The following is a 22,838-nucleotide window of genomic DNA, read 5'->3' as shown; positions in this document are numbered from 1 at the left end:
CGGTACTTGGAAGGCTGAGGCGGAAGGATCGCCGGAGCCCAGCAGGTCGAGGCTGCGGTGGCCGGGAGCAGCCACTGCACTCCAGTCTGGGTGACAGAGTGAGACTCAACTCAAAAAACAAAAAAACAATAACAAAACAAAAAAAACTGCTTTTCCTGAAGCCCTGCAAGCTAAAGCTACACAACTTCAACTTGTTATAAGCTTGGAAAAATCACCACAACTTATTTATGGACAGAAAGTTCTTGGGAACACTTGCAATCCAGGAAAATCTATCAGATTGCCACTTCCTGCTTCCACCACAACTGTATATACTTTAAACACAAATTAAAATTTTCTCAGCTGGCTGCGCTCCAGACCCAGAGACTAGTTCATAGAACGTTCCAAACATTACTCTTTGTTTTTGTTTTGTTTACATGGAAATGCCTTTTATTAAATAGCTGTTTGCCTATACCATATAGAGACCTAACTTGGATGGAAACCCGCTTAACAACACCATCTTCTGAAATGAGATGCAACTGTTTCACTCAACTGACCTATTTTCATGATCAAGAGAATGTTTTAATAAGATATGGAACAATATACCCAAATTTGTTCCTTTCTACTTGTCCCAATCTATGATTTTCTCCCCTTTTGCCAACCTCCTACATTAAAACCTCTGGCCCAAATCTCTCCAAATCTACCCACTTGGTATTTTAACATGTGAAACTTTTGGAAAGTAAAGTTTCAAAGTTAAGCGGGAGGACTGAAGGAAATAAAAATACCTCTCCCCAAAATACCAAGGATTGTTAAAGACACTGAAAACGCAGGGAAACACTCTGCCTCAGGCTCTGTTTGCCTGATGGCAAGATATAAACCTTCCTTACTGGAGACAGCATTTGTTTATTGGCCCAGAGAAAGCACTGGCAGGCATCAGAGGAATCTAGGAACAGATTTTACTATCTTCCCTCCTTTTACAAGACTGAAACTGCCCTCTCCTTTGTCTTGTCACTATAAGATTTATGGCTCTTTGTTAAAATACTGTTTAAGCAAAGTCCCTAAGCCACTGCATTGTGGAAAAAAATCCTTCTGAACTGAGATCTCTTCCACCCGACTTTGGTTTTCAGAAGACTGTCTCAACCAGGAACTTATGAGGATTAAAAAAAAAAAGAAATATTTTCTATTTACTCACCTCATCTGTTAAATGGGGAATGTTAAGGAAAAGTTTCTTCTTGTCTCTTCTAAACTGTTGATCTTACCTGAATAGTTTCTTCCAGACGGTAGCACTCGAGAACTTGCAGTGTCTCTATAAGTTGGTCTGGGTTGAACTGACACAACAGCTCAATGAACTGCTCTGTGATACAGGGGGATATTTGTAGCATTTCTTGGTTTACATGAATACCTTCCCTAAAAACATAAAAGGTAAGAGAACACTAAATTGTAACACTATTTGATCACATCTATAATTAAGGCTACTGATAAGTATATTAAGTTAAAACCAACACTACTTTCTGGTTAGGTAAAAGTGTGGATTGAAAGACTCAACTTTACTTAGGTTATTTGACTGAACTGTACATTATATCAGAGGCATTCTAAGTTGCAGCATTTCTCAGTTTACGTTGAATAATTACAGAAATAATATTCAGTTGAGACTCTTCTAAATCCTACCAAAATGTATACTTTGTTTTAAGAGAAACAAGAAGACTCATTCAATTGTCTAAACAATTTAATCCATAATTAATTATATATAATAAACGATCTTCCAGGCTCAATAATTGTCTTCTATACATAGTACCAATCACAACACATTGCAATTACTTCCTCACTTTTTTACCTGTCTTTTCTAAAAGACTATAAACTCTGCAAGGGAAGGTGTCTTCTCCCTAATAAATTTTTGAAGCCAACCAGTGTCTTGCACGTAGTTAGGGCTAACTTTTTTGATTACTGTTAAAACAGATAAAAAGTGATGAATAATAAGATACACAATACTTATGAGTTCATTTGCCTTGTATGCCAGCTACTCACAAAGACCATTATTCACAATGCCTACATAAAAGCTTTGAAAGTCGTGTACTAATTTAATCATGCTGGGCACTCAACTGTTGGCCAAAAGGAACTACTTAGGAAATCAAGCTCATTAGAGACCTAAGAATCTTCTCTCTGGCTCCAAAAGACGTCAGTTCTGAAAATGCTATCTTCTCTTCAGAATTCCTCCACTAGAACTCCTTACATAAACATCTGGAATAGGGTTAATAGAAAAATGATTTCTTAGCAAACTAGCCTTCTTCCAACTTTTCTCATATTGTAGCACACAGAAAATGGCAATATGTGCATGACCCACTAAAGTGAAATAAGATTGCTCATGCAGGACTCTGGTTGTCCCAAGAGCTGAGGAGACCAGTCTCTAAGCACACCAGTAACCATGCAGTGCACCAATATCCACAGAGTGTGAATCTCTGGACTCCAGAAAGAACTATTTGGGTTTTATAATTACTCCATAAATGAACAGCACTCCTATTGTTACTATAGGAGGCTTGAGTTACAGAAGAAGGGATTATATTTAGACATAGGATACTTTTCCTAATTTAAGAGTATGTGATACTCAGTCCTGATCAGAGGTTGAGTAATAAACAAAATTTCTACTGCTTAGGGTTTTTAATATTTGCCGATGAACTAATTCAGTACCTCCTCAAAATTGGCTATGAATTCCAAAAAACAAGTTTTCAAGCTTTTTTTTGGTATCTCACAATTGCCGTTAATACAGAAATTTGCTCAGTGACTGGCTATTTCCTAGGTATACTACCATCTTAGTGCTTACTGTATAACTTGAAAATTATCTGTATATGTGTCGGTGTCCCCAACTACATTGTAAACTCCATGGAGGAAAAACCATGTTGCATTCATCTTTGCTTCTCTAGCATTAACATAATAATGGCACATAATAAATATTACTCGGCAATTCAATGTAAATATACATTGAATTAAACTGAGCTGACTGGAAATTAGACTGCCTTCAAACAGAGGGAAACAGAATAGAGAGAAAATTACAGAAACTAAGGCTATAAAGTCAGAGATAGCTAGGAATGAATCCTGTCAGAAAGCTCTACATGGAGAAATTGGATTAGCACATGATAAATCCAGGAAAATGGTAGTTCTCTACATGGGACTGTAATATTATAATATAATAAGAAATATATATATTTGTCTCTGCCCCTGGTTCCTGGCACATGGCTCCTAAAACTCCTAAAATCTCCAAAGTACAAGTATCTTTCTGCATGCTAATGAGATGACTGAGGGCTGGAAGCCCCTAAGTAGCCTCAGGATGGGGACTGGTTGCCAGAGGAACCAACCATGTGACTAGAGGGTTGAAACTTTCAGTCCCACCTCACCCCCTACACTTCTGGAGAGGGAAGAAAAGTTGAAGATTGAATTGGCCACCAATAGCCAATGATGCAATCAATCATGTCTCCATAATAAAACTTCTACAAAAGCCAAAAGGACTAGGCTCGGGAGTCGTCTGGATTGCTGAACATGTGTAAGTGCCTAGAGGGTCATGTACTCTGAGCGGCCATAAAAGCTCCTCACCCCTTCCCATATAGCTTGCCCTGGGCATCTCTTCTGTCTCCTCACATCTTATCCTTTGTAATATCATTGATAATAAAGGAGGAAATGTAAATAAGGAATTTCCCTGAATTGTGTGACCCGCTCTAGCAAATTAATTGAACCAGAGGAGGTGACTGAAGAAATCTCAACTTAAAGACAGTCAGAAGCAAAAGGTAACCTGAGGCTTCTGCTTAGTGTCTGAAGAGGGCAGTTTTGTAGGACTAAGTCCTTAACGTGTGGGATGAGAAATAAAATCAAAATCCTAACCCTCCACCTGACAGAATGGGTCTGAGACAGAGGAAGGACCTTTCTTAGAGACAGTCTGCCCTCCCCTGTCCCCCGAGCATGGAAATAAAGAAAAATCCTGAGTCCTTTTCAAGGTAAATTCCAGAAACCTACCTAGACTTCAGAAGTAAGTGAGCAACATGATAAGCAAGAAAATGATAATAGCTTAAAACAATAGCACCTTCAACAGGTTAGAGCCACAAGATGTTTGGTTACCTGTAGAAATTAGATAACATCTTAACATATGTCCCTGAGTTGTTTTTTTAGAAACCTGGATGTTTTCCACCAGGAAATGCCAATTCCTGTCACACAGACCTTGGATGGGGGAGAAATGAGAACTAAATTCTGACCATCATTCTTTGCTCTTTTTTTCTTTTTTTTTTTTGGAGTCTCACTCTGTCACCCAGACTAGAGTGCAGTGGCCGCTCCCGGCCACCGCAGCCTCGACCTGCTGGGCTCCGGCGATACTTCCACCTCAGCCTTCCAAGTAGCTGGAACTACAGGCGTGTGCTACCACACCCAGCTAATTTTTGATTTATCATAGAGATGAGGTCTCGCCAAGTTGCCCAGGCGGGTCTCGAACCCACGGGCTCAGGCAATCCACTCACCTCAGCCTCCCAAAGGCGTGGGATTACAGGCTAAGCCACCGAGCCTGGCTCATTCTTTGTTCTTAATGTCTTCCTGAGAAGCCTGGAAAGAGTCATCATGCCCATAGGCCTAGCGTTAACATTTCTTTCTGTTAATCCCCAATTTTTTTTTTTTAAAGAAAAAAATCTCCTATATCTGCTTTATTCTGTAAAGTACAGTTATATACAAATGCAGAAAATAAAAATAACACAAGCAAAGGAATCATATTTGGAACACAAAGAAAAGTCCATTTGTCATGTGTTTGTGTTCAAGAGCTTTACTCTTGTCAAAACAAAAATTGTTTGAAAGATAAAGGCTTATTTTATAAATGGCTTTAAATGCAATGACTTTTTACATAGCAATTTGTTACCAATAACATTTTAATGGCTTAATATAAATGAATACAAAATATATGAATATCCAATTCTACACAGATTGGGATGCCATAATTTCAAACATGACCAGACTATAAGAAATTAAGGTTTGCTTTAAGGAGCCCTTGTCTACACAACACCCTTACAAGGTTTCTAGTCTTGTGGTAAATAAGGAATGTCACTTTCTGACAAGCCCAGGAATCTCAGAATATTTTGGGGAACCTCAAGAAAAGAAGAATTCACCCAGGAACTGTAGGTAAAATCTGATGTGAGTCCATGACTTGGCTTCCTAGCCTTTTAAAGGTCTAATCTGAGATTTCTTATAATAAATTCTAACCTTGCAGATTAAAAAAAGAACCTATACAGTTATTCTTGCCACACTTCATGCAAATAATCAGGGAAAGTATAATAAGGCTAAAATGTATTTTACAATTAGTGTAATTACTATGAACAACTCTAATAAAATCAGAGTGACTGTAAAAAGAAAAATTATGTTTCAAAAGGTAATGTTTAAATATGTTTTAAAGTATATAAATTATGTTTCAAAAGAAAACTATAGTATGCCTATTATCTAATTCTAGACCTGTCCACTGTTTTTGAGTTTCATTATTTTCTAGATTAAATCCTGAATTCTTAGTTTCCTCTAATACCTGGTTACAGCTCCCATAATAACATTTCCAATTTTTTCCCCACCTATCTGTCTTGAAATCAGTAAAAATTTAAACCATGCTTTTCCTAAAGCAAGTCCTGCAAAAGGTAGTCAACTGAATATAAACTTTGGAGAAATCACACAATAACTTATTTATAGAAAAAAGTTTACTGACACATTTGATGTAAACTGTAATCCAGAAAAATCTGATTACCACTGTCTACTTCTACCCCCACTGCAGATACTTTGAACACAAATCTAAAAACCTTCTCAGCTGGCTGCCCGCCAGAAAGACTGGCTTACAGACTGCTTCAGACATTAACCTTCAGTTTTTTGCTTTCATAGAAATGTCTCTTACTAAATACCTGTTTGCCTACACCATACAGAAAACTGACTTTCATTAAAAAAAACCCACCTACGACACCACCTCCAGAAATAAGACACAACTGTTCAACTGAACTGACTATTCTCAGGTCTAAAAGAGTGTTTCAACAGGATATGGAACAATGTGTTCATATTTGTTCTTTCTTCTAGTTTCATGTTTTCTTCTCCTTTGCCAATCTCTTATCTTTAAAAACTCTAACCCAAATCTCTCCCAAGCTACTCACTCAGTTTTTAATATGTGAAACTTTCTGAAAGTAGAGTTTCAAAAGGGAACTGAAGGAAATAAAAATACTTCTCCCCAAAATACTGAGGATTGTTAAGTTAAAGACTGAGAATATAGGGGTTCACTCTGCCTCAGCCTCTATTTGCCTGATGGCATGACATAAATCCTTTCTTACTGGGGACAGCATTTGCTTACTGGCCCAGAGAAGGTACAGCCTGGCTCCAGAGGAACCTGGAAACAGATCTGACTATTCTCTCACATTTCCCCGCCTTTCCAGTAGACTGGAACTACAATCCCCTTTGTCTTTCCATTATGTAAGATTTATGACTCTTTGTTAAAGAGTATTTAAGCAAATCCCCTAAGCCACTGCCTTGAGAGAGAAATACTCCTGAACTGGGGCCTCTTCTGTACCACGGCTATAGCATGTGTTACACACTACTTTGTTAGTCTAACTTTTGTTTTCAGGGGAGTGTCTCAACTAAGAACTGAAAAGAAATTATATTTTCTCTCCTACAACAATTTTAAGGTTCTTAATACATATAGGCAAACTGTTCTCATAAAAGCAACATGGATGAAGAAGAAGGAACAGGTATGCAAAGAGAGGAATGACAACGTGGAGCATATCCTATGAACAAACAGCTCAGTACCACTGAGGAATAAAAGACAAAAGAGAAACAGGAAGGTGGAAGAAAAGGAGGCTGGAAAGAGAGGCTGAATCAGATCAAGACAGGCCCTGTACACCAGGAAGACTGAATTTTATCTTGGGTAACTGGAATTGAAAGAACTTTGAGAAAGGGGAGGGAAACATTATCATTATCTGCCTGCTCAAAAATTTAAAAATGAAAGACAAAACTTAGAAAGGCTGGTTGGGAAACTAACAAAAGAGACCAGAAGAGGGACGCTGAGTGTCTAAACCAGGGTAGAGGGGGAAGAGACAAAAGGAACACTCACATACAAGATGTATGAAAGGGGTAGAGTTTATAGACTTTGATGACTGATTTTGTGTGATGTGGTGAGAAGGTGGAATGGAATTGGGTAAAGGAAAATAACTTGATCATCACTCGCAGGATTTTATTTTAGACACTTACACAATATGTAACTGCCTGCTTTTTTCCAACTCCTCCATTAGAGTGCAAATTATCTGAAGGCAGGGTCCTATCTTACTTACCTTTTTATCTCCCATGCCTGTCAAGTGCTTAGTATGTTGTGGCTACTCAGTAAATTGCTAGATGAAATAAATGAGTGGATGGTGTTATTTGCTAAGAGAGAAAACTTTAAAAAAAGAATAGGCTTGAGCCGGGCTCGGTGGCTCAGCCTGTAATCCCGCGCCTTTGGGAGGCTGAGGTGAGTGGATTGCCTGAGCCCGCGGGTTCGAGACCCGCCTGGGCAGCGAGACCTCATCTCTACAATAAATCAAAAAATCAACTGGGCATGGTAGCGCATGCCTGTAATTCCGGCTACTCGGAAGGCTGAGGCGGAAGGATCGCCGGAGCCCAGCAGGTCGAGGCTGCGGTGGCCGGGAGCGGCCACTGCACTCCAGTCTGGGTGACAGTGAGACTCCAACTCAAAAAAAAAAAAAAAAAAGAATAGGCTTGGGTGGGAAAAGTGAGTATAAAAAGCAGTCTCACTATAAATAACTATTGACTAATGAAACAAATGCATGGAGGTTATATAGAGCAAGAGTGAGAGACTAAAGATTAGGAGGCAATAGTGTGCTCAGATTTAAAAGGCTGAATTTGTGTTGCTGGCAAAATACTAACTAAAGATATGAAACCTAGGGGTGAGTCTGGCCAAACTGACAATTATTTTGTCCACTGCAAGCACTCACTGAAGTATATATTTTTATATGTTAAAGTTCAGGGACATAGTTACCTTTCTAATTTTCTTTCTTTTTTTTTTGAGTTGGAGTCTCACTCTGTCACCCAGACTGGAGTGCAGTGGGCGCTCCCAGCCACCGCAGCCTCAACCTGCTGGGCTCCAGCAATCCTTCCACCTCAGCCTTCCAAGTAGCTGGAACTACAGGCGTGTGCTACCACGTCTGGCTCATTTTGATTTATTGTAGAGATGAGGTCTCGCCAAGTTGCCCAGGTGGGTCATAATCTTTAAATATGCTATTTCAACACTGTCAAGATCCTTTCAAAATATCCACAGAAATAATGACAGATTCAACTAAAACTCAGGGTATAACCATTTTCATAATCTATATTTTGCTCACTGTTTGTACAAAGTTACTAATTTTCTTAGTAAGGCTCGATTTTTACTTTATTTTGATAAAACACTTTCAAATATAATGTGATATATTATGTGTTTTGTTTGTTTGTTTTTTCCTACAAGAAAACTGTACTATATATTTCAGAGGCCTCCAGGCCACGGTTAACAAAGGTTCAATCAACATTACCTGGAAAATCATACTGAGGAAACAAAATATTCTGAATATAAATATACTTGCACATTCTCCTTATTCCTTATGCAGCTCATAGCCTCACAAAAAAACATGTGTCCTTTTATATTATCCCACTGAACAAAGGACCAGTGTGTGGATGAAATGTATCAGGAGAACTCCTGTGAGAATTTGGGGCCAGCAGGAATGCACTCAGGGAGTGGGGCTTTATGCAGCAGCTGTCCCAAAGGAAAGAACTGGAAGAGGATACAAATCCTTTCTCTCCCAAGCTGTTGGCCTCAATTCAGGCAAGTAATTTGCTTCTGGAGGATTAACTCCCTCCTCTCTTCCCAAAACAATCTAATCTCTTTATGTCCAGATGCCATCAATATCTTTGTAGGTCAATTAGTTCAACTGATGAAATTATTTACATAACAAAGATAACTTAAAGAAATTGGGTAATTGGTAGAGAAATATACATACGAATTCAGCTAGCAATCTGTTTTCTTCCACTGTTTTTCTTTGTTAGACTAACTGTTGTTTTCAGGTGAACTAAGAACTAGAAAGAAATTGTTTTCTCTCCATATTCTTAATACATATAGGCAAACTGCTTATACCTTAAAAATGCTGTTGACAAATTAAAGTTATGCCCTCAAAAATGACTTGATGACCACATGTAAATGTTAAATTAAGTATGTACAAACAAGCCGGGCTCGGTGGCTCAGCCTATAATCCCGCGCCTTTGGGAGGCTGAAGTGAGTGGATTGCTTGAGCCCGTGGGTTCGAGACCTGCCTGGGCAGTGAGACCTCATCTCTACAATAAATCAAAAAATCAGCCTGGCATGGTAGCACACGCCTGTAATTCCGGCTACTTGGAAGGCTGAGGCGGAAGGATCGCTGGAGCCCAGCAGGTGAGGCTGCGGTGGCCGGGAGTGGCCACTGCACTCCAGTCTGGGAGACAGAGTGAGACTCCAACTCAAAAAAAAAAAGTATGTACAAATAATATATACAGGAATGAGGATCCTATTAAGGCAGGTTTCGGGGGCAAGGGCAAAAAAGGCACCATTCTGAGATGATACATACATATAAGCAGTCCTCATCTCAAGATATCCATTTTCTTTTATCCCTACTCTCCAGAATGCTTGTTTAGGAGTTTTACAGGGGGAAAAATCTGGAGGTTAAACAGATCTACTGTTTAAAAATAACAGAAAGGCAAGAAACATAGGCAAAAATAATCTAGAGCTGGCTGTCAGTGAAAGCTGCCAGACAGGGCCGTCTACCTATGCTTGATGCATCTTTTCCACACTCCCTTAGAAAAACTGGTTTCCCAGAACCTGACAAGACTCCACTCCTTTACTTCAGGTTACTTAATGAGCATAGTCATTTTAAAAGGCTAAAATGTGATAAGTCAGTCATTCTGTAAACTAGTCCACACTAGCTTCTTTCTTCTTACCCTAAGGTCAACTGATATTAGAACAAGATTTTTTTTTCTTCCATCTTTATATGCTTCATTGTATTCAATGTATATTCCTCACCATAAAAGTGACACATAATACAGAATTGACAAAACAATTAGAAAAGAATTTAGACTGGGGCATGGAGAAATAATTTGGATTTTTAAAATCTATGAAGTATACTCTAAATTTGAGTGTGCTTATGAAGTAGAGAGCTTGAAGAGGTACAGGCAACCTTTGCCCTTGAAAAGAACCAGGCAGCCGAGCTCGGTGGCTCAGCCTATAATCCCGCACCTTGGGAGGCTGAGGTGAGTGGAGTGCCTGAGCCCGAGGGTTCGAGACCTGCCTAGGCAACCTGGAGAGACTTCATTTCTACAATAAATCAAAAAATTAGCCAGGCATGGTAGCACGTGCCTGTAGTTCCAGCTATTTGGAAGGCTGAGGCAAAAGGATCACCAGAGCCCAACGGGTCGAGGCTGCAGTGGCTGGGAGAGTGCCACTGCACTCCAGTCTGGGTGACAGAGTGAGACTCCAACTCAAAAAAAAAAAAGAAAAAAAAGAAAAGAAAAGAACCAGGCAGAATGGATGGGAAGGTAGAGTCCAAAGGGCACCAAAGAAAAACTTTCTAAAATTCAAAGCTTAGTCTAACAACAGCACTGAAAACAAGAAAGGGAAGATTTCCTCTTTCCTTACTCCCTCTGTACTCAACCTTAACCTAATTTTTTTTCCCTCAGTCCAGAATTCATTATATTAGTAGCATTATCATAAATATATATTTACACTGTGGGTTAAACAGACTTTTATGAGTTAATCTGAGATTCTATAATTGAAAATACTCCTTATATAAAAATGATTTGAGGCTGGGCTCGGTGGCTCAGCCTGTAATCCCGTGCTTTGGGAGACCGAAGTGAGTGGATTGCCTGAGCCCGCGGGTTCGAGACCCGCCTGGGCAACTTGGTGAGACCTCATCTCTACAATAAAAATAAAAATATTAGCCAGGCGTGGTAGTGCGCCTGTAGTTCCAGCTACTTGGAAGGCTGAGGCAGAAGGATTGCCAGAGCCCAGCAGGTCGAGGCTGAGTGACAGAGTGAGACTCCAACTCAAAAAAAAAAAAAAAGATTTGAATGTCAAACAAATAATTTTGAAATTTGTCAAATTCAAAAATAAGTTTAAAGCATAAACTAAATTAATGCTTGCCTTCTATGTAAGACAAAGAGGATCAAATATGATGAATTCAAGAAATGGGATTCTCATTTGGGCACAGTGGTTCAAGCCTGTCATCCTAGCACTTTGGGAGGCTGAGGTGAAGGATTGCTTGAGGTTAGGAATTCGAGACCAGCCTGGACAACATACCAAGATGTCACCTCTACAAAAAATAAAAGAAATTAAGTCAGATGTGGTTGTGCATGTCTGTAGTCTCAGCTACTTTGGAGGCTGATGTGGAAGGATCGCATGAACCCAGCAGGTTGAAGCTGCAAGAGAGTTGTGACTATGCCACTGCACTCCAGTCTGGGAGACAGAGTGAGACTCTGACTCAAAGAAAATAAAAATTAAAAAATTAGCTGGGTCTAGTGGAGCAAACCTCTACACTCAGTTACTTGGGAGGCTGAGGCTAGAGGATTACTTGAGCCCAAGAGATCAAGGCAGTAGTGAGTTAAAATCATGCCATTGCACTCCAGCCTGGGTGACAGAGCAAGACTCTGTCTCTATAAAAAAATAAAGAAATTTTTTAAAAAGTATACCTCTCAAAGCATACTGGATGCAGATTAATATACCAGGTGAGTTTTCTTAAAAAGGCGGAGCTAAGATAGCAATCTGGTTAATTCAAGGCTCTTAGTTTCTGCTAGTCAAGAGTAAAGATGGAGATTTGGCTGGTTTCAGAGTGATGCCATTCCAGGTCATGTTGCTTTTGAGAGAAAGGAAGAGAAAGGGCTGTGGGTGCACTGTTTCCTTCTGAGGTTGGTAAGAGAGGACCTTGCAACTGAACTGATATGACAGGAAAGGAATGATGTGTGACAAATTAATTTAGAGTAATTATTCTGGGATAGGGTTATCTTAGGGAGATAAATTATACCTGTTTCTGAAGTAAATGTGAAATTATTTGTGGATTGATGGTACACAAAACTACTTTCACAGCATACTTAGAGTCTTATCTATTTAACACCTTTCAAATGTAGGTATAGGTGATAACTGAGCAAGATTTTCCATTGAAGACCTCTGATACTGTTGTGAGTTACCATTTTTATTACTGTGAAGTTTAAGTAATGATTGTGATGCCAAAGCAAATGTTATTTGTATTTGTTCTTTATATAAAAATGATTGAAATGCCAAACATCAAATTAAAAAATAAATATAAAACACAATCTAAACCTATGCCTGCCTCCTATATAAGACATAAAGTAAGAGGATAAAATACAATCAATCCAAGTTTTGGAACTCTCAAAGCAGAACACTAGGTCTTAAAGTAATGTTTGGTTACTACATCTGAGAAAATGCCAGTTCAAAGCTGAGCTTCCTCTGTCCTTCCAATTTGAGTCTCTCTAGGTAGGACAGTTAAGGAAAATAACTTGGTTAAAATAAACCACCCATAGCCGGGCTCAGTGGTTCAGCCTGTAATCCCGCGCTTTGGGAGGCTGAGGTGAGTGGATTGCCTAAGCCCACGGGTTCGAGACCCACCTGGGCAACTTGGCAAGACCTCATCTCTACAATAAATCAAAAATTAGCAGGGCATGGTAGTGCATGCCTGTAGTTCCAGCTACTTGGAAGGCTGAGGCAGAAGAATCGCCGGAGCCCAGCAGGTAGAGGCTGCGGTGGCCAGGAGCGGCCACTGCACTCCAGTCCAGTCTGGGTGACAGAGTGAGACTCCGACTCAAAATAAACAAACAAACAAACAAAGAAACAAATAAATAAACAAACTAACTAACTAAACTGTCCTAGGGGAAGAGGAGAGACTGAATGTAACACTGGGGGAAGCATGGAGGAGGAACAGAGAGAAACATGCCACTAAAAAAGAGGAGGACAGGCTCTGGAGAAAGGCTGGGACGTGGGCTAATTGTTTCCCTCCTCTTTCCCCAGCTCAGTCCTCCTTTGTCCTCCCCACTCTCATGTCTCCCCCTTCCAGCTCTCTCCATCTTCTTTCCAGCTCTCTTTCTTCCCTCTTATCCTCAACTCCAATCCTAATTAACTCCACCTGTTAATTACAGGAGTAGAATTAGGGCCCAAGCAGACTGAGAGAATTTTAAAAAGATGTCTAGCAGCAATACTAACCTCAGAACAGGGAATTAAAACACAGATACTTTGAAAAAGTCTTGAACACAGGTGGAGGGGTGTATGTAATCAGACTGCTTTTTCTTAACATCTAAACATACACGTTTGTTTGACTCTAAATTTATTTATTTATTTATTTATTTATTTAATTTTATTATTATTATTTTTTGAGTTGGAGTCTCACTCTGTTACCCAGACTGGAGTGCAGTGGCCGCTCCCAGCCACCGCAGCCTCGACCTGCTAGGCGCCGGCGATCCCTCCGCTTCAGCCTTCCAAGTAGCTGGAACTAAAGGCGCGCGCTACCACGCCCAGCTAATTTTTTATTTTATTGTAGAGATGAGGTCTCACCAAGTTGCCCAGGCGGGTCTTGAACCCGTGGGCTTAGGCAATCCACTCACCTCAGCCTCCCAAAGTGCTGGGATTACAGGCTGAGCCACCAAGCCCGGCTTGACTCTAAATTTAAATGCAGCATAACCTGTCAAGATTTAAGTGACTGAGCTTTAAAATATTTTTTACAATCAACAATACTATTGGTATTTCGGTATTTTAAAATATCACAGAACACTGGAATAACCAAAATTAATATCACAATTGCTAAAGTAAGTAGTTGTTTTCAATGGTCAGTGTATATTGCAATAAAACCTAGAGTTTGCATGTCTGATATGAAAGTTTATGCCATCCTGGAATAACACACTTAAGCCAGTGTTGCTTAACTCTAGGTATACATCAAAATATCCCCACTCCCAATGATTCTAGGTTTGGGCCGAGGCATCTGTATTTTTAAAAGCTTCATAGGTGATTCTGATATACACTTCTTGTTTAGAGTGACTATCTTAGAGGATATTATTATACTCAATTCCCAACGTATTCTGCTCAGTCACAGCAAAACCTTAAGAGCTCATATGCAGAACTGCTTTGCTTACTAATTTCATCATCTCCTTGGGGTTTTTTTTATTTGATAAGTACCCAAGTAGTAGTTGAAAAAACACATTTAAACTTCCCTTACTTCACCACTAGCAAGTTACTTAAAACTAAATACATCAAGTGAGAGTTAAAAGGTAATAACTTTAGAGGTAGGCTGGGAACCAGGTATTGACTTTACTGGAAATAGAGTTATCAATTTCCAGTATGAAATAAGGAATAGGTAGGAATGAAGCCAGGATAGAAATCAGAAGGTATAGGATCATCAAATTCTTCCTCATGGCATGGCTTCATTATTTTATTCACACTAATAAGAACTCACCATGTATGCTCTATGTTACAGTTACTCCCACTAATATTAAAACTCAAGAGCTAACTGTACTATGTAGAAAGTATTACCTCAAGACAGAATCTATCTTTCAGACCATGTATTTTCATATGCTGTATGTAACAGTTACTCCCACTAATATTAAAAATCAAGAGCTAACTGTACTATGTGGATACTATAAGTTGGTATCTAAATCTCAATTAACTTCCTTTTATTTCTCATTTATGTATTATGAAAAACTAAAGTTTATTAACATACCTTGGGTCAAGAAGACTCCTCAAAAATTTGAAAAGCAAAACCTGGTTCTGAATAGAAAAACAATAAAAAAAAAATATTAAAACAAATTTTCAAATTATGCCATGGTAAGGAGCTTTTCTAAATCATGCCTTCAAAATGTACAGATATCTGGCTATTTTCCCTAAACCCTTTGTACATATCTAAGAAATTTTAAAGAATCATTAGAGGTCCTTTATGTCCTGTTAACAATTCTAACTAATGTCCTGTTAGAATTCTAACAATTCTAACTAATTCTGCACAGTCAATTTTGAGAGCAAAAGGAACATAAACATCCTGTTATCACCATAAATAAAAAAGACCTTTTCTAAGCAAATGCCAGAGCTGTTTCGAGCACAAAGAACCTTGGAGTGGCAAGTGCTAGGAACTGCTCTGCTGATGGTGAGTTTTGGCTGTACTGATAGGTGCAGCCAAAACTCTGCCTCACCTGGTCCTCCTGTGACAATGGGCTGCTGTGATATAGTTCATCTAGGGAGGAGGAAGTTTGAGGCCCAAGTTAACAACCACCAGAAGAAGCCCATTAACAATATAATCAACTACAGGAGACAGACAATCAAATTGCAACATGTTAGCAATCAACATGCCATAAAATCTGGGTTCTGTTTCTGCCATTTACTCACTATGTGACTTTGTGCAAATCACTTATTCTCTGAGAAATTCAGTTTCCTTATGTGAATCCTCACTACAGCCTATGCCTTCTATGAGGATTAAATGAGATAAACCTTCAAATACCACATAAATATAAATAATGTTTCTTAGTTCTTGGGAAACTTAAGCAAAAATTGTTTTCTTCTTTTTTGTTTTTGTTATTTATTTATTTATTGACAAAAACTTCACCCTTAAAAGCAGGGAACTCTAAAGCTGAAATTTAGAATATGATTTTTAAAATATACTTATGTTTGTCAGTCTTTGATTTTCTATCATTTTCCTATAACTTTGTTTTATTTTATGTGACTTCCCTTCTGGTTACAACTTAAATTCTGGTTTATGCTTCATTTCAAGAATTCTGAAAACAATAGGCCAGAACATATTTCCTGCCATCAAAAGTAAATATACTTTGTAAAATCTGTGTGAGATTCTTGCATAATCAATAAAGTTCTACAGTAAAATAAACATTTCTTTAAAAGAAATGTTGGCCGGGCATGGTGGCTCAAGTCTGTAATTCCAGCACTTTGGGAGGCTGAGGTGAGAGGATTGCCTGAGTCCACGGGTTCGAGACCAGCCTGGGCAACATGGTGAGACCTCGTCTCTACAATAAAATAAAAAAATGAGCCAGGAGTGGGTAGTGCATGCCTATAGTTCTGGCTACTTGGAAGGCTGAGGCAGAAGGATCGCTGGAGCCCAGAAGGTTGATGCTGGAGTGGCCGTGAGCGTGCCACTGCACTCCAGCCTTGGTGGCTCCAATTCAAAAAATAAAATGAAATGAAGTGAATGTCGAAGACTTCACAAACAGACCACAGTAAAATAGCCACCTTTTTCTTATCCATTACACTTTTTCTTTTATGTATTTGTCTGATGAATGACATATTCAATTACCAGGCCTCTCTGTCTCTTAATATCCTTAAAGACTATTTTTAAAAGACAGAAAAAAGAAGACATTGCATTGATAATCTTAAGTTTTAAAGGACAATGACTACAATACTATTACAACAGGTTAAATTTACCAGAACTGCTGGCTTTTTTTTTTTTTTGAGTTGGAGTCTCAATCTGTCGCCCAGGCTGGTGTGCAGTGGCATGCTCATGGCCACCACAGCCTCAACCTGCTGGGTTCAGGCGATCCTTCCACCTCAGCCTTCCAAGTAGCTGGAACTACAGGCATGTGCCACAAAACAGCTGACTTTTAAAGGAGGAGAGAAGCTCTAGAGGTTGAGATTAGTTTTAGTAAAAACATCCTCCTATCCCCCCCTTTCACTGACCTGAATTTCATGTCCCTCCATGTCCTGGGCAGTGCTCTATCATCATACAAGTCAAACTAGTCTGGAATTGTCTTTTGACTTGTCTTCTGCCTTGAGAGCAGGAGTCACATTTATGTTTTTGTATCCTCAGCACTTAATTTTGTTGGCCCAGAGTAAGTACATGAATATTCACTGAATTAATGGATGAGTCTTCATCATGAATTAATGTATCTCATCATTCTGGATAACCAAGCCTGATATCTGGGAGTTATTTTTAACCCCTCCCAACATATTCAACTAATTTCCAAGCCCTATACATTTTACTTCACAAATATGTCCTGTACCTATCCTCTCCACTGCCACTGACTTAGTCCTATTCTCACCATCTTCTGCCTAGACCTTCTGCCTTCTGTCTGGTCTCTCTCCTCCATCTGCTCTCGTTGCCAGTTCATTCTCCTCACTGCAATCCAGAGTTAATTTTCTATAAAACAATGTCATTCCATTGCTTAAAACACTTCAGTACTTCACCAGTACACAGAAGATACAATTTAAATTTCTTTTTTTTTTTAGTTGGAATTTTACTCTTGTTGTCCAGGCTGGAGTGCAGTGGTATGTTCATGGCCACCGCAACTTCAACCTGCTGGACTCAGGCAATCCTTCTGCCTCAGCCTTCCAAATAGCTGGAACCACAGGCACATGCCACCATGCTTGGCTAATTTTTCTTGTTTACTGTAGAGATAAGGTCTTGCCATGTTGCCCAGGCTGGTCTTGAACCTGTGGGCTCAGGCAATCCTCTCACCTCGGCTCCTAAAGTGCTGGGATTATAGGTGTGAGTCACAGTACCCAGTCCAATTTAAATTTATTAACATTACATACAAGAGTGTTCAACATCAGACCCCAAGCTATAATTTCCAGCCTCTAAAATTTAGCTTCTCTCTTCCAGCTTATCTCTTACAGGTTAATCTAATACCACTTCCACCACTGCCCCACCACATCATGCTTCACATAGACCTGACTATTTTTTGAGCATGCATGCTGCTTCATGCCTTCAAGGCATCATGTACCCAGAATACTCTTATATTGAAAGTACTTCCCAATTCTCTGCTTAAAAACTGATAACAATCATTCAAGACCAGTTCAGGTGTCTCTGGGTATTCTTGTCTGATATTCTTATAGTCTATCACTCTCCTCTCTTGTTCCTACAGCACTTTTTACATATCTCTATGTAGCTCTTTTAACATTGTACTGTAGTTATTAGTGCTTCTCAGCTTCATAGAAAAATTAAAGGAAAAGCTGTATTCTTATTTGTGTCCTAAGGGCTGAGCACACTGGTACAGAGTGGGGCCATAATAAGTATTTAAATGAATAAATTTCATATTTTTGTCTCTCATGCCAATTGCCACCCACTCACTGCTGTGGTTTTCAACTTATACTGCTATTCCCAATCACTATTATTGTCACTTGAGGACTCTGGGTTGTGCTTCAACCTAGAGTTGAAGGAACAGCTCTGGTTGTTCCTGTCATTGTCCTATTCTCTCTATCACTTGTGGCCATAACAGCAGTGAGCAAACTTGATGCTATCACTGCTGTGTAAGTAGAATACTAAGTTCATTAAATAGTACTTCTAAGTGAGATTCTCAATATTCAGCATTCATTTAATTGCATTCTAGTTAAGATTTTCCAAGAAAAATTCTAAATAGTACTAAAGTAATCTGAGAGAGACAAAGTTCTGAATAAATAACATGAATCTCAAAGAGAACAGGGTTGTGGGTCCTTTAGCAAAAGAAAATGAAGGAAAAGAGAGGCTTTTTTGTGGGTTACAATTTAGAATATGTATAAATTATAGTTCCAAAAATGTTTCTTTGATGCATAAAGATGAACTCCCTCACTTCCAAATTCAGAGATCATCATGCAAACTCCCAAACACACACACACACACACACATTCCACCAAAACCTAAGTGGAGATTTAATAATTGTCTTTCCACTAGATGTTTTTTTCCCCATTATATGTTTCTAACATTTACCTGAAGTTTTTTAATAACTGCTTCAATCTGTCCAGAAAAATGGGTAGCAACCAGCTCTGCAGCTTTACATGGCTTCAGAGATACAAGTTCCTGGAGTTAAAGGAAAGACAAAGTCATCCTTAATAACTCATTGTAAACAGAATATCCACAGATGTGAGGCATGATTACCTACTTCAGTACTGTCACAAGCTTCCATGGTGCATCTCAGGAGACCCTGACATAGAGCCTCAGTGCATCTCAGGAGACCTTGACATAGAGCCTCAATTTAAAGGCAACATTGCAAATACACAAAATTAGATATGTGCTATGTAAAAACTCAGAATTTGATTTTAAAATGGTAATTCAGAATCCACAGAACATGAAAGCACTACACAATTCCAGATTTTAGCCATGATATCTACAGGAGAAACAGAAGGAACAAAAGCTTCCCAAATCCCTTGTCACTGAATTTCACACTTAAGCTTAGTGTAATAATTTGACAAAATTAGAAAGAATTTAGATGCAATTTTTCTAGCTAATAATTCTAAAACTTAATTTCTGGTGCTTGGTGGATTCAGACACTAGAAGTGTCTTGAGAAATAAACAATGTCCTAAGATTTAAATGAGACTAAAATGTCAACCACTGTTAATCAAACACTGTTAATAAGACCTACTTCTGTCAAATCTAAAACTTTTAATCTGCTATCTCCTTGAACTTTCCTTGACACCACTGCTTATTCTTTTTTTCTTAAAACTCTCTTCTTACTCAGTTTCTGTCACCTAATATTCTTTCCTACTGCGCCTTCTCTCTGAGAAAACTGTGACAAAATACAACCATGATAAGTGACTAAATGCAAAGACTGTATGTAGACCAACATAGTATATTACCAAATATACCATGTTAAACAAGCTATTGTGACTGCAATATTCATGATATATCTAGTAATTATTGTGTAGGCAGTATTTGTAGAATAATTAACTGACACAAATAATTTTAGTTTACACTATTTTAATGTACTACATCTCAAAAGAGAGAAGGTATAACTAATCAATATCACAATCAAAAAAGGAAAATTACCACCGCTCTACAGATATTATAGAAACAAGAAACAATTAATTTATGCCAAGAATTTGGATATACATATACAAAATGAATAAATTCCTAAAAAATATAATTTAATAAATTGCATGGTAAGAAATAGAAAGCCTGAATTGATTTTTAAATATGAAAGAAACTGAATAAGTAGTCAAAAAATTTCTCATATGGAAAAAACTCCAGGCACAAATAGCCTCACTGGTAAGTTCTAGCAATGAATTAACGAAGAAATAACTCCAACATTAACTAAGCCTCTTACAGAAAATAGAAAAAAGGAAAATTTTCAGCTCATTGTATGAGGCTAGTAATACTTTGATACCTAAACACAGCAGGACAATATAAAAAAGCAAACGAATAGATCATTCTGAACCATGAATGTTGATACAAACACTCTAAATAAAAATAAAATCCAACATTGTAGAAGAAGAATAGTACATCTGGATCAAGTTGCACTTATCTGCAGAATTCAAGGTTGGTTTAATACCAATAAGATTTACCAGAATAAGAGAGAAAGGGTGGTAATATTCAAAATCCACTTATGAGGAAACCCTTAGGTTACTAGAAATAAAATAAAACTTTCACAAAAATCCATATATTATACTAACATTGGAAATAAAATTTTTAAAAAGATCATTAGCGACAGCATCAAAAAATACAAATGGTGACAGTAAATCTAATAAAAGATAGACAATCACAACAGAGAAAATTATAAAATTTTTTAGAAAGATATTAAATAAAGGATTATACCATAATACAGTCATAGATAGGAGAACTCAATATTGTAAAGATTGCCAATTATCTTCAAAATGATTATAGATTGAATACAATGCCTATTAGAATCATAAAGTTAAAAAATTTTTTGGTAGAACTTGATAAACTTATTCTAAGATGTATTTGGAAATATAAAGAGCAAACAATAAGCCAAAACTCTCTTAAAGATATCAAGACTTACAGCAACAAAATATAGTATGGTGCCGATAGACAAATAGCCTAGTGAAACAGAAGGCTCAGAAAAACAGACCAAGCATATACTCCTTGATATACCTGGGCAAGGTGCAACTGGGGAGTAATAGGAAAAGGCATCTGTAAAAACTGGGCATCTGTATTCTAAAAAATTAACTGGATCTCTGCCTCATACTGCTTACAAAAGTTGCTTTCAGATGGAAAGATTAAGAAAAAGAAAGAGAAAAAACAAGAATAAAAGGAGGACCTACAGAGGGAAAAAAATGATTACTTAGACTATTTTTTTAAAAACTGGCTGGGTACAGAGGCTCACACCTATAATCCCAGTACTTTGAGAGGCAGAGGCAAGAGAATTGCTTGAGCCCAGTTTTTTGAGACCAGCCTGGACAATGTAGTGAGACTTCGTCTCTACAAAAAAGAAAGAAAGAAAAAATTAGCTGGGTGTGATGGTGTGCACCTGTAGTTCATCTACTTGAGAGGTTGAGATGGAAGGATGGCTTGAGACTAGGAAGTAGAGGATGCAGTGAGCCATAATAGTACCACTGCACTCCAGCTTGGGTGTCAGATTGAAACTGACTCAAAAAACAAAACAACAGAAAAACTTGTCTTAAAAAAGAAACATAAAAAAATTGAAAGGAAAAGCCACAGGGTGGGAGAAGATATTTGTAACATATAATGCTGAAAAGAGACTAACATCTATGATGCGTAAAGAAATCCTACATTCAAATAGAAAGGTGGAAATAAAAACTTTGCATTTCAACAAGCACTTCACAAAAGAGAAAATTTAAATGGTGAAAAGGCTGTCAACCTTGTTAATAATTAAGGAAATATAAATCTAAAACATAACGAAATATAATTACACATCCACTAGATTAACAAAGTTTTAAAGTCTGGCAGGAATATAGAGACAATGGAAACCCTCATACGGTGGTAGCATCCAGTGAAGTTTAAAATATCAATCTCAATTAACTAGTAAGTATATACTCTACAGTAGGGGTTCTCAATGGCACCAGTCCATGGCCTGTTAGGAACTGGGCCACACAGCAGGAAGTAAGCAGCCACAGAAAAAGAGCCAGTGAAACTTCATCTGTATTTACAGCCACTCCCCATTGCTGGCATTATCGTCTAAGTTCTGCGATAGAATTATCAGATCAGCAGCAGCATTAGAATCTCATAGGAGGGCGAATCCTATTGTGAACTGTACATGTGAGGGATCTAGGTTGCATGCTCCTTATGAGAATCTAATGCCTGATGATCTGAGGTAGAGCTGAGGTGGTGATGCTAGCGTTGGGGAGCAGCTGCAAATACAGATTAACATTGGCAGTGAGATTTGACTGCACAGAAACCACAATAAATCCATTGCTTGTAGACTCATATCAAAACCCTAACAGTGAGTGCTAAGGGAGTTCATGTACTTCAATTGTACAGCTGCATCTAGTAGCAGGTTTTAAGTCAGAATCCGACACTTATTGTCATCTGCACATGGCCTGCCCGTTATCTTATTTACTCATTTACTTCTATCCGTGCCCCTTTTTTAAAATATATAATACAATATAATAATATTATTACATAAGCAAAGTGCACAATAAATGTTATGTGCTTGAATCATCCTGAAACGATCTTCATCCACATAAGTCCATAAAAAATTTGACAAAAGTTGGAGACCACTGCTTTACAGCAAAGAATATGAGTAAATATATACCAGAATCACTTGGAGGGGGACTGAGCACAGTGGCTCACACCTATAATCTCAGCACTTTGGGAGCCCGAGGAGCGAGAATCACTTGAGCCCAGGAGTTCGAGACTAGCTTAGGCAACAGAGTAAGAACTTGACTACACAAAAAATTTTTTTGATTAGTCAGTCATGGTGGTGTGCACCTGTAGTCCCAGCTACTTGGGAGGCTGAGGTGGAAGGAATGCCTGAGCTCAAGAAGTTGAGGTTGCAGTGAGTTGTGAGTAACAGAGGGACAGAATGAGACCCTGACTTGAAAAAAAAAAGGGGGGATGCTTGTTCAAACCCATATTGCTGGGCCCTACCCTCAGTTTCTGATTTAGTAGATCCGAGGCATAGACTGAAACTTTACATTTCTTTTTTTTTTTTTTTTTTTTTTTTT

The 22,838-nt window shown here is 38.3% G+C and overlaps 1 protein-coding gene across 1 annotated transcript in view; it reads right to left on the bottom strand.

The window, feature by feature from the left end:
* The window catches only part of VPS8 (VPS8, CORVET complex subunit), a gene marked incomplete at its 3' end in the record, with an annotated part of 188,224 nt that overhangs the window by 15,615 nt on the left and 149,771 nt on the right, over positions 1–22,838 (bottom strand). Inside the window, exons 36-38 of the mRNA XM_021714853.1 lie at positions 18,687–18,776; positions 14,730–14,776; positions 1,236–1,383 (exon numbers count right to left, since the gene is read on the bottom strand). Of these exons, the coding sequence (XP_021570528.1) occupies positions 1,236–1,383; positions 14,730–14,776; positions 18,687–18,776 (285 nt within the window). The remainder of the gene's footprint in view (positions 1–1,235; positions 1,384–14,729; positions 14,777–18,686; positions 18,777–22,838) is intronic.

This window comes from Carlito syrichta, unplaced genomic scaffold, assembly GCF_000164805.1.
Source record: "Carlito syrichta isolate Samal-C Ts95f unplaced genomic scaffold, Tarsius_syrichta-2.0.1 Scaffold305827, whole genome shotgun sequence".
In the NCBI taxonomy this organism is placed as follows: Eukaryota; Metazoa; Chordata; class Mammalia; order Primates; family Tarsiidae; genus Carlito; species Carlito syrichta.
The sequence above is the reverse complement of the archived record's forward strand: the minus strand, read 5'-3'. Positions and strand labels throughout refer to the sequence as shown.